A 17,394-nucleotide genomic window follows, 5' to 3' on the forward strand; every position below is an offset into this window, starting at 1 on the left:
TGCTTGGACTCAGAAATCCAAGTCTACAAGGAGAAGAAACGGGAAGCCTGCAATATTCCTAAATTAATTGGGAATTGACACTCACGTGGGAACCAAAAAGAAGAAAATAAGTCATTTCAAAGACTTTGCTTTGGCAAAGAAACAAGTGTCGGTATTTAATTATTAATTAGACTTCTCAAAAGTCTGTTGGATCCTAAACAAAGAAATGGAGAAAGGAAAAAGGTACAACAAAAGAAGAAAACAAAGTTGATGTGCCAATCACATGGGCACTACGAACATGATCCCCTTCCTTCAAAATGTTGTGCATAAATCAAAAAGCATGACGACAAAATGGCAAAGGGACCATGACAAGACAAATCCAAGCTTACCCGTTGTCGAGTACAAATACAAACGGGTAAGGAGACGATGTCAATCACTTCAAATACCGTAGACACGAACCATTTAAAAGCACAAAGCTCAATGGACTTACTATCTCAAATTAGTGAATTCGTGCAACATCCAAACAAATAGATCAAGCTCCTGTTAAATTACTGAGTCAACTCAAATTAATAAAAATCCTCTTCAAAAAATGAAGAATGATGAAATTGTATTGAGTAAATTATTTGTTTACACATTGTCTACAAGTTTTACTCAACACCACGTTTCATTCAAATCCTATCTAAGTTAGGAATGGGAAGAAATGATCTCCAGCAAGCAAATAAAAAGGTGAAGAGAAAATTTGTCGTGACTTTAGTTGAAGATTGGTTTGATCCCACAAGAACAAATCCAAACAGGAGGCTGTAGCTTGGATTAATTCATGGGCATGTGAACTAGTTCATGGAAAAAGGAGAAAGCTTGTTTTAAAATAAAAAAGCTTAGCATATGGTGGTTTCCAAATGAGCAAGCCCCTTGTTAAAAGTGGTTTCAAAGTTTAAAGCATGGAGACAAAGGCTACAAGCCAAAAACAAAGGAAGGGAAAGACTTTAAAACTCAAAAGGAAAGACAAGTAAAATAAATCTTTTTCACAATAAAAAGGTCCAACTTTCATGCTTTCAAAGTCCTATTTCAAATAGGATTGAATTCCTATGAAACCTATTAAAGAATGAAGCTGTAAAGGAAGAGAAAAAAAAAATTAAAATAGCTTTCATGTGAGTTTATCACAAGTATGACCCCCATCAAGTTAAAGTTAAACATGGGGCAAGAAATGATACCAAGCCAAAGATACTACACGGAGCCAAAAGTCAAAATATTAGTGAATTAATTTCACTTAGGCACTCAAATGGCACAAAGCCACGCTCCAAATTCAACTGGCATGAAGTCACAACAAGGTTCAAATGACATGAAGTTGTATCAAACCTCAAATGGCATAAAGCCGCAACAGGTCTCAAATGGCATGAAGCTGCATCAAACGCTCTGATGGCTTAAAGTCCTCGCCCGCAAGAGCTAAAACTGCACAAGGCATTAATCGCTCCAATGGCTTAAAGTCCTTGCCCACAAAAGCTAAAACTGCATAAGGCATCAAACGCTTCAATGACTTAAAGTCCTCGCTCACACGAGCTAAAACTGCATAAGGCATCAAACGCTTCAATGACTTAAAGTCCTCGCTCACACGAGCTAAAACTGTATAAGGCATCAACTGCTCCAATGGCTCAAAGTCTTTGCCTGCACGAGTTAAAACTGCACAAGACATCGAATGCTCATTGCAAGCATGAGCTAAAACTGCACAAGGCATTAAGTCCAAACAAATTCCAAATATCATGAACTACGAGTGACTTGATCCCTTAACGAGGGTACATAGGAAATCTAGGGCTTAACCTAGGTGTAGTCGCAAAATCAAATAAACACCCAAATCCACAAATTTCGATTTATTCAAATTAGAATCAAAGGGTATTCATTTCCCAAAAGAAAGGTTGTAATTAATAGGCCCATAGCCTAAAATGGGTCGAACTCGAATTAATAAAAACCCTCTTCAAAAAAATGAACGAATGTGAAATTGTGTCGAGTGAATTATTTGTTTACATATTGTGTACAATTTTTGCTCAACATGGTGTGTTTGTTTCACCTTCTTAAGTGTGATTGGACTGGCTAGGATTATTGTCCCATGTTTGGTATGCTTAGGGACTAACTTAAATGAGACTAGCCCCAACTCGTGTGGACTCCGGGCCTCATTAGGTCGTCCAAATTAGTCCGGCGTTGAACCATGGGATTGCTAAGAACTCCTTCCTCACAATGTTGTCTCATTCGCCGTTCCTCATCTCTCTGTCTCTGTCTCTCCCTCTCTTTCTGCTTTCGTGTCCTGTCTTTGCTCTCGTTCTCTCCCTAATGCTTGCGTTCTTTCCCTCTCTCCTCGCTCCGAACCCAGATCACATCTTCTCCTTCTCTCTCCTCGTCCTGCTAGATGCCAAGCCGATATGCACGACCCAACCCATATCACGTTCTCTCCCTCTCTTTCCTCGTCCTGCTCGAATCAGAAAGTCTTTGGGTATACAAGGAACGCAACTGCAATTTCAATTGAAATAGAGTTTCTGATTGTTTGTGTTTTAGGAGCTTTATCGATTCAAATGGAGAAGAAAGATGTGGTTGCAAGTAGAGGAATTTGGACGGAGAGCTTTATCAATTGAAATAAAGGAAAAGTTGTGATTGGAATCTATGGAGTTTGGACAAAAAAAAAAAGAAGAAGGAATAGAGGTTTCAGGTAGGAAAAAGAAATAGAAAAAGAAAAAAAAAAGAATTATTTTTATTATTCTACTTCTAATCTGATATTGCACCAAACGTTTCATTAAGTTAGTCATGCTTAGTCTAGTCCAAGCCAGTCCAGCTTAGTCCTTGAAGTTAATCCAGTCAGATATATTTCGGTGCAACAAACGCACTCTGAGGGTGTGTTTATTTGCCCTCACTAAGTTTCCTTAGACTAGACTAGACTAAGAGTTAGTGTAGTCCAATGTTTGTTAACAGAAGGGACTAACTTTAATGAGATTAGGTTGGAATCGCATGGACTAAAAAGCTCGGTAGGGGGTCTTAGCAAGAGACCCCGAAAAGCTTCGGACTACTAAGACCGTTTCTGTGTTTTGCAGCGTCTTGAGAAATCCAAGTGTTCCAACCCCATGTCACCTTTGTCCCTCAATCCCTTGACTCCACAATCCCCCACTCCCCTCCGATTAGCTCGCCGGGCCTTGCTGTAGGCCGATTTCACCACTCCCCAGAAGCTGTTTGAAGATTTGACGACGAACAACGCGATGTCTCAACACATGATTCGGCCAAAACACGAAGAAGGGGGAATTTGGGAATTGCAAAAACCCCAAATCTGTTGAGAAGGCAAGAAGTGGAAAGGCAAAGAGAAGGGAGATTTGACTAACTAGGAGAAAAGAGAGCAGCAGAGAGATAAGGGTCAGATGCAGAGTTTAATATAAACAATGAAGATAAGGGAAAGGAAAATAAATTAAAAATAATATTTTATAATATAATATTTGAATGTCTTTGGTTTTTTAAAGTAAAAGTAAATTAAAAATGATAAAAAAAATATTTTGGGCTCTAAAATAATTTTAGTCTATAAATTAGTCTGATACTACACCAAACACTTTACTATTATTATTCTACTTAGTCCAAGTCAAGTCAATTCAATTTAGCCTCTAAAGCTAGTCTCACTCTAAGAAAATTTCAGCTTATCAGAAATATATTCTAGTGCATCAAATGCTATAATACAAGTAGTTGAATTTTTTTCTTCAAATATCTAAACACTTAAATAATAACAATTAAGGTACCCAATCATGTTTTTGAAACTCTGAAAAATCTTTCCACTTTGTCGTATCAAGAGATATCTCTTTCTCCCTTGGTGTAACCAATTATTGAACCATACAGTCCAACAAAAAGTTTATTATATTATATACGTCTTTTCTCGTGACCTAACACATATAGATAGCTAGATTTCACTATGTCATCATCATCAACACTTGTAGACTTGTAGGTTTTTGAAACTATAGTGTTGTTGACACATTCAACGTATCGTGATAAGCTGTATTAAAACAGATGATGAAGAACACGTCTATCTAACGATTATAAGATCTAATTTGGTATTGTTGTGTTTTGAAAAAAAATTACTTATGTTGTGTTATGAGAATAAATTTATTTTTGTTACTTCACGTTTTCGATTTTTTTTTTACAAAAAACTGTGAAAATAAACTGTTTTTAAGTGTTTACCAAATACCTTTTTTAGCTCAGCTTTTTTTTTACAAACTTTTTATAGAAGGACATCAGTACCAAACCAATACTAACTGTGTTATCTTACTTGACAACTAAAAGTTACCATAAGCCAACAAGACTTCTAGTTATGTGAGGGTCAAGAGAGAGAGAATGTCTTTCGTACACAATCTAACTTTTACTTTGTAAATATGTTATTTTTACGATTCAAACACATGACATTTCGATTATAAAGAAGTAACTTTTAATATATATTGGATGTGAATTACAGTAACTCTCAGTACATTACTTAGTAATCCGATCTTTTATAAGGATCCCTCGTCTCCTTTATATAGACCTTTAGTTAGCCTAAAAGTTTTGGATCTTTTAAGTTTCTAACCACCCAACAGTGAATGGGTGGTTATACACGTAGGCTTGGTCTGTATGCCTACTTCTCCACTGTCTGACTGACATATGGAGAAGGAGTGACATATGCACAGGACTACTTGGTTTCCCGAGTCAACACCCCACGAGCGCACCACTTTTGCGAGCTTCGTTTCTATGTTTTGTGCTTGTTTATTTTGTTCATTTCCTTGGTAGACTTAACAAAAATCACCTAAATCGAGCGATTAGTCTAACAACATCCATATCCTTTCGTAGATCTTATTCTCTGTTGCTACCAATGCGTAACCTGAAGAAAATATGATATGTGAAGAAATTATGATTTGTGATCAACAGGACACGAATACGAAATAAAAGGATCCATGCGTTACCAGGTCTTTTTATTTACGTCTGGACCTTGTTTTATATGTTATTATTGCATCATTTTACTCGAGTTTTTGAAAATAAAATTAATATTCTCTGGATATACTTCACTAATTGTTGTATCACTATGTCATCAATCTTATTTCCGGATTATTGTTTATATATGCATGTAACTGTCGAAACAGCCATTTAGCAAATGTATATGCTGACATGGAGTGGGTTCACGCCAGAGGACAAAACGATTCACGTTTCTCATCTGCATAAACGCTGACATGGACAGGGTGCATGCAAACACTTAGACCGCCGCGGGCCCCATCAGGCCACCACCAGTTCAGTGTGAGACTAACACCCGGACACAACCACTACCACTACCTCCTCCCCATCACCACTTCGCCACCTTCCTACGCTACGTGCCCACATTTTCCAAACCCTCCAAATATTACCAACATCGTACCCTTCTTTTCATTAATTCCACCCCACATGTTATTCCACAAAAGTAAACAAACTTCTCCACCCTCCTCCTCTTCCTCCTCCTCCTCCCAATCCTCCTCCCATCATGTCCTCCCCCTCAAGGTTACCGCCACATCAATCACAATGTTGCTGATCAGGCCCTTGTTACGTACTTACAATTATCATGTATATGTGTTTTGTCTGGCTAACTCATTGCATTTCGATTCAACTTTGATTTTCAGGTGGAACATCAACCCCAACAACAACACTAATGGCGGAATTACGAAGGCCTACGACAACGACGACGCAATCTTCAACTCAAAAGAATGCTACGCTTGCACTCAGGTCGGTGTCCCCGTCTTCCACTCCACCCGCTGCGACCCGATCCACCAGCCCCACCTCCAGTGGGAGCGCTCTGCCGGGTCCTCCATGACCCGAGTCCACACCCCCACAACCCTCAACTGCGGCCCCCACGACCTGACCCGGACGCGCGCCATCGACCCACGTAGCCAAAACGTCAAAAGGTGGAACCGCGTCGTCCTCATGGCACGGGGCATGTCGTTGGCCGTAGATCCGCTCTTCTTTTACGTCATCGCGCTGAGCCAGCGCGGTGGGCCCTGTTTTTACATGGACGTGGCACTGGCGCTCGTTGTGACTCTGGTGAGGACGTGTTTGGATGCGTTGCACCTGGCACACATCTTGCTTCAGTTTAAGTTGGCTTACGTGTCGAGTGAGTCGATGGTTATTGGCTGCGGGAAGCTCGTGTGGGACTCAGGTGAGATTGCGTGTCACTATATGCGGTCCCTCAGGGGGTTTTGGCTCGATGCCTTTGTCATTCTTCCAATTCCTCAGGTACCCCCTGTAAATTGCATTGCATTCAATTTAATCCTTTTTCTTTGTGACACCAAATATTAACTATCAAGCTTGATATTTGGAGAAATGTAGCCACATTTGTGCAGTAACTTTTGTATTTGGATTTTTTTTCACTCTCTCATATGATACGTGTCATTTTTTTATAAAAAAAAAAGGTAAATTACATTTTACCATATCAGGTTTGAAGTCTATTGCAAGTTCATACAACATTTTTAAAACATTTCATTTTCATACCTTACTTACTATTTTATTTCAATATAGTACCTTCTTTACATTTTTCTTCTATTAATCCATTAAGAGTTGACATGACTGCCATATTTGTGCCATAACTGTTAAATTTGTGCTACGTGACAAATAAAAATAATTTTTTATTCATTCAAAATATTATAATAATTTACCGTATTAAAAAAAAAAAAACACCATCTTTTTCCCTGTAACCCAAACACCCCTCGCACCGGCTCTCCAACTCGTAAGGCCGCCACCACGGCCTCAAAGGATATGGCAATACATACAACTAATAACGAAAAAGATCAACATTTTAGGCAAATCTTTTCCAAAAAAAAAAAAAGACAGAGCAACAGAGAGAAGAATGACAGACCTTAGAGTTGTCATCGATTTTCGGGTTGAAGAAGACGTCGATTTCCCGCACTACCTCGTCTTCCAGTTCGTCTTCTTCCATAGGATCATCCTCTTTCGATACGTCGCCGCTTTCGGTTTTCAAACCGCCATTTGAGTCTTCGGCCTTCGGCGCGCTTCCTTCTTCGTCTTTCTTCTTCACAATCCTGGCGTCCAGATCTTCTCGTGAAGGTTTGAGCTCTGGCTCGGACTTCGGGACCGGTTCTTGTTTAGCGACGGGTTCGGATTTGGGTTTAGGCTTGGCCTTAGAAGACCGGGGCACGAACCGGTTGGGCAGGGAAGGGGCTGGCTGGTCGCATCGAGGTCTTCGAGGTTCATCGTCGGTTACTCTGGTTTCTGTTTGTTCCGGTGAGCGGTGGTGGAGAGCGGAGCTGTGATAGTGGGGGGTTTTCGTCCGCGGAATCGAGGGCGGTTGGGATGTGGTTGCCGTGAAGAGGGAGAAGTTAGGGGGGGGGGGGGGTGGGGTGGGGGATTGCGGGGGGGGGGGAAGGTGAAGATAGTGGAGGAGGGGGAGGTGGGTTGTGGGTTGTTGTTGTATTTTTTTAATAACTTTTTTTTTAATTAATTATTTTTATTTACTACGTGGCACAAATATGTTAACCATGTCAAACCTTAACAGATTAATAGATGAAAAATATAACGGATGTACAATATTGAAATAAAATAGCAGGTGAGCTATGAAAGTAAAATGTATTGAAGATGTTGTATAAGATTGCAATAAATTTCAAACTGAAGTGGTAAAATATAATTTACCCAAAAAATTAAGACGTTTAATGCCTTATTATATTTTCTAAATATTTCCCATATTTAGAAAATATAATTTCTAAGTGAGTGCTATTCCCGTTCTCCCATCTTGTACTTTGATATTTAGGCTTTTGCTAAACCACTAAATTTGACACTCATCGCACGTTATCTTTGCAGGCAGTAATTTGGTTAATTGTACCAAAACTGTTTATACAAGAACAGACTAGACTGATCATGACGACCCTTTTGCTAACCTTCTCGTTTCAGTTCATCCCCAAGCTCTACCACAGTGTTTACTTGGCCAAAAGACTCAAAAGGGTCACAGGTTACATATTTGCCTATGGCAACATTTGGTGGCGTTTTAAACTTAACATCATTGCCTACTTAACTGCCGCTCATGTGCGTAAGCATACTTTGATTTATCATCATCGGAATCTCTTAGTTTCGTATAACTCATTCCAATCTTTAAGCTATGTTGGTTCACATTAATCAGATTGTTGGAGGATGTTGGTATGTCCTTGCAACACAACGTGTAATGTCATGCTTCCAGCAACAGTGTGACAGAAGTCTAAACTGCAATCTCTCTATCTATTGCTCCAAGGAAATATTTTCCAATGGAAAGTTTTCTGGTGGTAGTGCATTCACAAAGATAAAGACGTTGTGCTTGGATAAAGACACACCATTCAAGTATGGTATTTACCAGCCGCTACTTGATGTCTACGCCGGCAGTACACTTGCTGTGAGGATCCTTTATCCCATATACTGGGGTTTAATTAATATCGGGTAAGCTTCTAATGTACTATTGAATACTTATGGCACACATTAGGAATGGCGTGAATAATGTTTATACAAGTTCACCTATCTGTACCATCTCAACTGACTATAATTCCTGGCTATATATTTTAGATTGCACAATCCAATTTAAACCATACTGTTAAATGGTAGTACGATATCGACAAACTTACATTACTTTCAAGTTGTGCTAATTAACATTTGCAGCTCCTTTGCCAACAACCTTACTCCGACAAGCGACTGGCGAGAACTGATATTCTCTTGCTTGTTGACACTAGCGGGCTTGGGGCTCTTTATTACATTAATTGGAAATATCCAGGTGATCATTGAAAGTTGAAACTTCTGATCATAGTTGATTACATTTATTCTTAACTCGAGGGGTTTTTATATAAGCGAATATATAGTACTTAATATACAGATCGATCAAGAATTTGATTGTGTAATTGTGCAGATATTTCTGCACATGATGATGGCAAATAAGAAAAAAATGCAGCTGAAATATCGAGACATGGAATGGTGGATGCAACGAAGGCAGTTGCCGTCTCATTTGAGAAAGAGAGCTCGCTATTTCCAGCGCCACAGTTGGGCTGCCATGCAAGGCCAAGATGAGCTTGAATTGATCCAACATTTCCCGGATGGCCTTCGCCGGGACATTAAGCGATACCTTTGCCTAGATCTTGTGAAGAAGGTAATCTTGTTAACTGTCATACCAGGTTTATATGTTGACAGAATTATACATATAAGTTGATTTTTTTTTCATTTATAAAATCAATGTAATTAATCTTTTTTAATTCTGACATTACACGCACAGTTTGTCTAATAATTACATATATCAATAGCTACAATATAATACCGTCTATTTTTCATTTTATTACTTATAGGTACCGTTATTCCACAAGCTAGATGATGTTATTTTGGACAACATATGTGACCTTGTCCAGCCAACGGTCTACTCCAAGGGTGAAAAGGTTAGAAATTACAATTGTATGTTTTTTCTAGCTGTGCTGACTGGAGTTGTTGACACACGAGTGAGTGACTGTCAGTTGTTGCATTGCGTGACTTGCATCAAGGATTGACCGCTATACATACTCGCTCATGTTCTTATACTTCCTATGACCACCCTTCACATTTCTCTGTTTTATTTAGTAACCCTTTGAATGTGGTCATTTGTTATTGGTAATTAATATGCTTATTCAAATTATGTTACTTTTGCATGAAATTAATAAATAGGTAATTAGAGAAGGGGACCCAGTACAAAGAATGATGTTCGTAGTTCATGGACGAATAAAACGTAGCCAAGGCCTGAGCAAAGGGTTCCTAGCCACCAGTGTACTCGAACCGGGCAGTTTCTTTGGTGATGAACTTCTCTCATGGTGCCTTCGCCGCCCATTTCTCGGCCGCCTTCCTCCCTCCTCAGCAACATTTACTTGCCTGGAACCTATGGAAGCATTTGCTTTAGATGCAGATTGTCTCCGCTACATCACTGACCATTTTCGTTACAAGTTTTTGAATGAAGAACTCAGGTGGACGGCGAGGTTTTACTCATCGAATTGGAGAACATGGGCGGCGGTGATCATTCAACTTGCTTGGCGCCGGCATAGAATGAGGACGAAGGGTCTGGTGGTGGTGCAAAATGGGGACATCGAGAATCGGTTGAGGCATTACGCTGCCTTCTTTTTGTCATTGAAGCCGCATGATCATCTTGAGTAGTAGTTTGTCGGTGTGTTGATAAAATAAGTAGCGCAACTTGCAACGTTTGAAGTTTATCAACAAAATAAAGTGAGAGCAGTGTCTATTGGAATTTGGCTTTCAATTATTCGCAATGAAAGTGACAAAAAGGCCTAATGGCCGAATACACTATCCGAAATGGAAAAGTTTTTGCTCTTAAGAACAACTCAAGACGTGCTTAAGAACAATTTGAATAAAGAAAAACTAATGAAAATGACTTGAAAATTTTGAGTTTTAACACAAAATAAAGGGTAAAGTGAATAGTACCATGATTGACTTTTAAGTGTAAAAATATGGTTTTTCGTTAAAGTGAACAGTATCGGGAGCTTTTCGTTAAAGTTCCCTTTGAATAATTCATTGAAAAATTAAATTTCTTAACATTCATTTGAAGATCATCATTTAAAAAAAAATTATTCGAATATAAATTCAAATGTATTAAATAAATAAACACCATCCATTTGTTCAATACATTTAAATGCCAAAAAAGAATCTTCAATTTAAATGATTTTTTATGACGATGATATACAAATAAAGATATGAAAATTGAACGATTTTAAATTATTAAAATTATGCTGTGCAGAAGCGCTATATGTAGAAATGCAAGTATTATTCAAAAAGAGTGAAAAATCTCAAATTTAAACCTCAAAAATATTGTATTTTTTACATCTTAAATTTACACGTCTCTATGATTTTCTGCAGATCAATAAAAGAAAAGTTTAAGAATAATACATGCATCTCCCAGGATAGGACTACACATATTCCACCGTTTGCAAATAACGTATCTTCGTAATATAAATCTCATAATCGGAACCGTTTAATTTCTTAATCTCACTTGAAGATCATTCCTACAAAAAAATCATGCGACTCGGAAATCATTTATGCATCCAAATATATAGAACAATTTGATTGTGTGAGTGTTAAGTAACTTATTCATAATGAACCGTCCACTTATTTGATACATATGGATGACTAAACAATCGTCGATTTAAATGATTTTTTTTTTTTGGATAATTGATAGGGGAATTATTTTCTATATTTTCATGTCAATAATCCCTAAATTTTGTCAAGAAACTGGTTTTTAAAAGAGCCTTACTACTTTTCTTTCTCAATTTCAGTCAAGCTGGGGCAGTAAGAACGTTTTTTGTGATGAATCGACTTTACGTAGTATTTTCTATGCAATGCTAATTGCAGAAGGAAGCTAAGAGGTTGAAGATGTTGTGTCCAAGTCTCATATTTTTCTATGAAGCCAAACATTCCAGTTTTGCAAGTTAATTTTGTAGAAGTTGCATTTTCCTTCTGAACTGCATATGTGTAATGAAGATTCAGAGTCTTTTAGATTTTTCCTAGTAACGTGTGATATATGCTTTGGAAAGATAAGACATAGAGCTACAAATTTTATACTTTTTTAGAATTTTACAAATGCTGAATTAACTCCAAATTTGACGTGTAAGACAGATGATGATTTCGCAAATCAAGAAGAATTCTTTTCCTAATTTGTGTAATTAATTGTTTAGGAATTTGTTTGTTATAGAAGAATTTCTACCATACTTTTTGGGGGTTTTCAATATAAATAGAGCGTTCTAAGCTCTCTCTCCCCATACCATCTTATCATACCATATTATTATGTCACCATCACCATCTACACATTTCGTGAAGAGCTTAGGGACATGCCTTGTCATGGATTCCGGGTCCTATCTTTCTTTTATTTTTGTTTTTACATGTAACTAATTTATTTCCTAAGGTCTATGATGAAGCCAAGTTGTGAATAGGCAAAGTATTTGTTAATTGTTATCTGATTATATATCATCTTATATTCATAATCTATGTGCTTATTTTATTTTAAGTTTGGATTTCTAATGACTTTTTTCATCTAGATACTTGAATAAACCTACAAGGATGACCAATACCAGGTTAGTTTTGGCTGACATGATTCCTTTATGCGTAATGAGTTTCTTTGTGTTAATGTATGCCAAACCGTGGATATAATTCTTGTAGAGATATAGCTTTCAAAAAAAAAAAAAGCAAAATTCTTGTAGAGATACACGAATTGACCACTACTAATTCATACCTTTGAAAGAAGAGCCTTTAACATTAACATGGTGATCAAATAGTAGTTGACTTTAAAAAAAGTAAAAAGAATTATTTGGGTGGACTCATAACCTTGGACTTCATTGTTTCTCAACTTATTATTGGCATATGTTATTTTATTCACTTGTCTTTATGATTTTATTGTTAATTTTAATCTAATCAATCCTTCAATTCAATCTGTCATTTCTTATTAAAGCAATTCATGTGGAACCGGCCGGCCTCGTATTTGCATATCTTACACAATTAATTCGTGCGTTGAGTTTAATTTAATTTAGTTTGAACTGATATATTATTTTAGTTAGTTTAATATACACGTGTTGGTTCAATGATTTTCTGCATATCACCAATTCAAAAGTTAATGAATAATACTTTGCACGTCACCCACGAGTGAAGCACATATTTCCAACAGAATGTACAATATTTAACCATTTGCGATTAACATATTAATGTACATATTTCACTATTTGCAAATGACGTATCTTCTTAGTATAAGATCTATAATTAGAACAGTTCAATAACTTCAATTTCTTGATATTCTTTTGAAAATCAGCTCTAAACATAAATTTAAATCAATGTTTGTTTATGCATCCAAATGTATAGAACAAGTTGGTCGTATGAATATCAAAGAAGAAATTGACTGTGTGAGTGTCAAATAACGTATTCAAAACAAATCGTCAATTTATTTCATATAGATACTCAATAGCCTCCCATTTGAATTACTTTTTGTATGATGATCCCCTAAAGAAGATTAAGAAATAATAATTACAATTTTAACGATTATAAGATTTGTAAAGCAAAAATATAATATTCGCAAGTTGTAAAATATGAGTCAAAGTTCAAAGGACCTAACTGAAATACCCCAAAAAAAAAAATTGGGGAGGGGGGATCTTAAGTTGGATAAATAAATAAAAGGGATACTTTGGATGCGGTCTCTAGTTTCTAACACTTTTTGACTAAAACCTTAATGATATTCAAAGTTTGATCAAAGTCCCTTGACTTTGTACATCTCATTATATTACTATTAATATTTATATTTTTATAGTGTTCACATTAATTGTTTGATATTTTATGAGATTTATAATCCTATAAATTTAAAATCCTTCATCATAATACTATTAGAAACGGCTACAATAAAAAATTTCAAAACATTTTGATTGAGTAAATGGATAAAAACTATGTAACAATAAGAAATAATAAATGGCAAAATAATGTATCCATAGTGTTAAAAAAATGGTACATTTCACATATAACAAAGTGGTACATCAATAAAGAAGAATGGGTACATTATAAATCAATTAGGGTACAAATAAAAGATTAAAAAATTATGAGTACAAATGAAATTTTTAAAAATATGGGCGCAAAAAGAAATTAATACACGAGTACAAATTAAAACTAAAAAGAAAATACTACAAATTAAAAAAAAAAGGTTGCAAATTAAAAGTGGGTACAAACTAAAAATATAAATATATGATACAAAGTTTTGCCATAAAACATAAATATACCATATAAAATTTTTCTATCATTGATTAATTATACTGACACACCCCACCCGAATCAGGGCATGTTAGCCGTCACATGAGGGTGACGTAATCATGTGCACATTGCAGAAGCAATAATGATAATAGAGAATACAAATAAATGAAAACTACTCATAAGAGTACTAATTAAGACAAGTGCTAGAATATGTGTGAATACACAATCAGAGCGTAAGTAGCCTAAGTTCAATCCATAAAACAAGTACTAATTAAACAACACCCAAAGATGCCCTACATTTGTGATAGTCTGTCAGAACCTCCAATCAATCCTCGTGAGCCACCAACAAACTAGCTTATCTAAAACTTGGAGGGGCGCAAAACAGAAAGTGTGAGTGGGCAAAACAAAGTTTTTCAAAACCATTTCATTTATCAAATGCTCTAACCCCTCGCCGTAAAACATGAATAATTTTCCCATAAATGGAATATAAATATATATATATATATATATATATATTTCAAATCATGCTTCACATATCCATATTCATAAGTATGTCATGCCAAATATAAAACAGAATGAGTAACTCATGTGAAAATAAGTTCATGGAAAACATTATATTAGCCGGAACTCCTGCAGAGGTCTGTACGGCTGAATTCATAGCTCATTAGTCAATCTAGCCGGAGTCACCGAAAATGACCTATACAGTGCTACATTGCACACGAGTCGGAACCACTGTAAGGGTTTGTACGACTAGACTGGGTGTAATATAGTTATGTTCAATGCTACGCTCTCATGATAGCTATGCGATAAATCGCTAATCGCCTACAAGTCGGAATCACCTATAGTAGTCTGTACGACAAGACTGTACACCTAAATTGGATCCAATGTGAACATGAGGTGACATTATATACAGGCATGTGCCATATCTCTGGCTAAATCACAATCACCCGAAGTGCAGGTTTATGAGCTCTCAATCACGTCTCACATTATCAATATCTCATATAACAAAACATAACTCACTTGGTACTTACCTGAGCGTCCACATCACCAATTCATATTATGCATCATATACTAATTCATATGCTGAATATAAATTTATATGCATGGCATTTCAAAGCATACTTTTATTTAAACACATTTTCTGGGAAAATATCAAGTATATAAATATTTACTAAAAACCAAAAGCCCACTCACTGGTATGTCGAAGGGTCGTAGCCCCCGAGTCTCCCTTCACTGCGCTCGTCCTCGGGATAGGTCTCACCTATATGCGAAATAACTGAATAAACGTTATTTAAAACACATAGACAAAACTAGTTAATAACTTCTCATACATTGCTCAAATGGGATGTTTGAATATACCAACGTGAGCTACACAAACTCACGAACATCCCCATATTTTTAGAAAAAATTTCCAACGTCCCACGCGCCGGCAAGTGCACGATAACACGTGCTGCCACGCGCAGGGAATCCCTAACCGCCGTTAGGAATATTCTGTCAAAATAAAGGACTATTCCGTCCAAATTACCTGACGCCGTTATCCTCCGTTATGAATATTCCGTCAACTTGACGGAATATTCTTCGTCTCTGACCTTGGGTCGCTGCTGCGTTCACCGAGAACTGGGAAAACACAAAAACCTTCGTATCTCGTCCAATTCTTAACCAAAATCAGTAAAACTTGCACCAATTTGAAGCTTAGGACTAGTAGAACAAAACCACACCTGTTTTGGGACCTAAAATCCACGAAAATTTGCCGGAGAACCTTCGATAATCCGGCCAAACTTCAAATGCATCGATCTTGACTTCCCGACGTCCAAATCATGTCATTTTTCTTCTCCGAGCTTCGTGGAGAGGTCCCTAAGCTCCATATAAGCTTGAAATCCTCTAAAAATCATGCATTTACGATTGCATGAACAATACTGTAATCGGAGATCTTTGGTTCTCGGGTTTTCCGAGCTTCCACGTCCAACCAAAGCTATAGTTGTGATCTAGAGCTTGCAAGGAATTTAAACCTAGTCTCCAAAAGGTCGATCTGTGAAGAAAAGTCTTAGTTTGGTGTTTGTCTGTACATTTGTACTGAAAAAACTGAAAAATCCGAGAGAAAGAGAGTCAACAAGAGAGAGAGCAAGGGTACGGGTGTTTTTGTGTGTGTTGTCCTAGTTGGTCACAAACCAAACGAAAACTAAGTCCTTTTTAGTTCCCTTAGTTCTAAAAACTTAGGAAAATAATGGATGGATCCAAAACCTAAGTACACAATACACACAACACACTTCAACGTCCAAGGGAATTTTAGTAACTTCCACGTTCGAGACCAATAATATTACAAAATTCCGGGACGGGCTGTCATATATACAATGTCACATGACGATAAACATATGGGCACAAAAAGAAATTAATATGAGTACAAATTAAAACTGAAAAAGAAAATTTGTACAAATTAAAAAATGTTTGCAAATTAAAAATGGGTACATACTAAAAATAAAAAGATATGATAAAAAATTTAGCCATAAATATAAATATACTAATTGTAACATTTTTAACACTAAATTAATATATTTAGAAATAAAAAATATTTTATTATTGAAATAATTAATGATGTTATTAATACCCAAGGACATTGATCAAAATTTGAAAAAGAATAAGGTTTTAATCAATGGAGTAACAAAAGGACGGATGTGAATGAAATTTCTTCTAAATAAAAATAGAGAAAAGTAAAAGGTGTGTTTTCTCGGGTAATGCTAGGAAACTAAGTTTAAAATTTTCAAATTAAATGATGTATTACTGATAAAAATGAGCACGTTTATCACCATTTGTATAATTCAATCATCAATTTATATGTCATTCAGTTACAAAATTTTATCTATAAATTTTAGTCTCCCTGGCATTATCAATTTTCAAAAAACTAACCGAAGTGAAAATACCCTAATGATTTTAGTGGATGAATCTAGGTCATTTCCAATGGAGATGGCTATATGAATATAGGCTAAAATCTAGCCCGAAATGCTCCAAAACAAAAAAACAAAAAAACAAAAAAAGAAAACCAATCAGGCCAAGTTTCTTCCCTTTAACCATCGGATTTGCCATTCTTAGTCAACCAGGTAGCCCATTTGAAAGGCCCATATTTTTTTTAGGTCAAAATTAAAAAAAAAAAATTTAAACATCTAATTTTTTTAAAATTTTTTTTAATGAAAAACTCCATATAATGTTCATTTTAACGAAAAACCACATTTTTACATTAAAAAAATCAATCATGTTAGTATTCACTTTACCCTTTATTTTATCCTTATCATTAAAAAAATCAATCATGTTACTATTCACTTTACCCTTTATTTTATCCTTATCATTAAAACTCAAAGTTTTCAAATCCTTTTAATTAGTTTTCCTAATATTTTTTCTATAAATACCTAAACCATTTCTCACATCTTTTTCATTTTTTTTTTTTGCTAGTCTCACGTCCTTTTCATACACACTACTACCTTACCTCTTTCAATAGTCTAAATAAAAATTTTCCAATCTTTTTTCAAATAGCCACATCATCAGAAATCCAAGAACTTTATCATTTAATGACAAATAACATTCAAAATATATCTGGAAATCTTATTTAATATGATTAATTTAATTCAACTAACCAATAAAATTAAATAAAACTTAAAATAATAAATTATTAAAGATGCTAAAAACTAACCCATTTAG

At 35.9% G+C, this 17,394-nt stretch overlaps 1 protein-coding gene across 2 annotated transcripts; it reads left to right on the top strand.

The window, feature by feature from the left end:
* Positions 1 to 5,226: 5,226 nt before the first annotated feature.
* On the top strand, positions 5,227 to 10,214 carry LOC126630696 (cyclic nucleotide-gated ion channel 2-like). 2 transcript variants are annotated; one of them, XM_050300848.1, is made up of 8 exons: positions 5,231 to 5,493; positions 5,613 to 6,222; positions 7,801 to 8,022; positions 8,117 to 8,406; positions 8,623 to 8,734; positions 8,867 to 9,103; positions 9,297 to 9,383; positions 9,646 to 10,214. In XM_050300848.1, the coding sequence occupies exons 1-8, from the start codon at positions 5,477 to 5,479 to the stop codon at positions 10,123 to 10,125; spliced, it is 2,055 nt and encodes a 684-aa protein (XP_050156805.1). In that variant the 5' UTR covers positions 5,231 to 5,476; the 3' UTR covers positions 10,126 to 10,214. The 2 variants fall into 2 exon arrangements, with proteins under 2 accessions (XP_050156804.1, XP_050156805.1); XM_050300847.1 differs by having other exon boundaries at positions 5,227 to 6,222.
* The last annotated feature ends 7,180 nt before the right edge of the window (positions 10,215 to 17,394 follow it).

The sequence above is a fragment of the Malus sylvestris genome, chromosome 7, assembly GCF_916048215.2.
Source record: "Malus sylvestris chromosome 7, drMalSylv7.2, whole genome shotgun sequence".
NCBI classification, from domain to species: Eukaryota; Viridiplantae; Streptophyta; class Magnoliopsida; order Rosales; family Rosaceae; genus Malus; species Malus sylvestris.

Bases quoted from the DNA above. Each gene is read 5' to 3' on its own strand.
- LOC126630696 (XM_050300847.1), top strand. From the start codon at position 5,401: ATGTTATTCCACAAAAGTAAACAAACTTCTCCACCCTCCTCCTCTTCC. The intron at 6,223-7,800 runs GTACCCCCTGTA...TTATCTTTGCAG, and splicing joins TCATTCTTCCAATTCCTCAG to GCAGTAATTTGGTTAATTGT. The intron at 8,735-8,866 runs GTGATCATTGAA...GTAATTGTGCAG, and splicing joins CATTAATTGGAAATATCCAG to ATATTTCTGCACATGATGAT.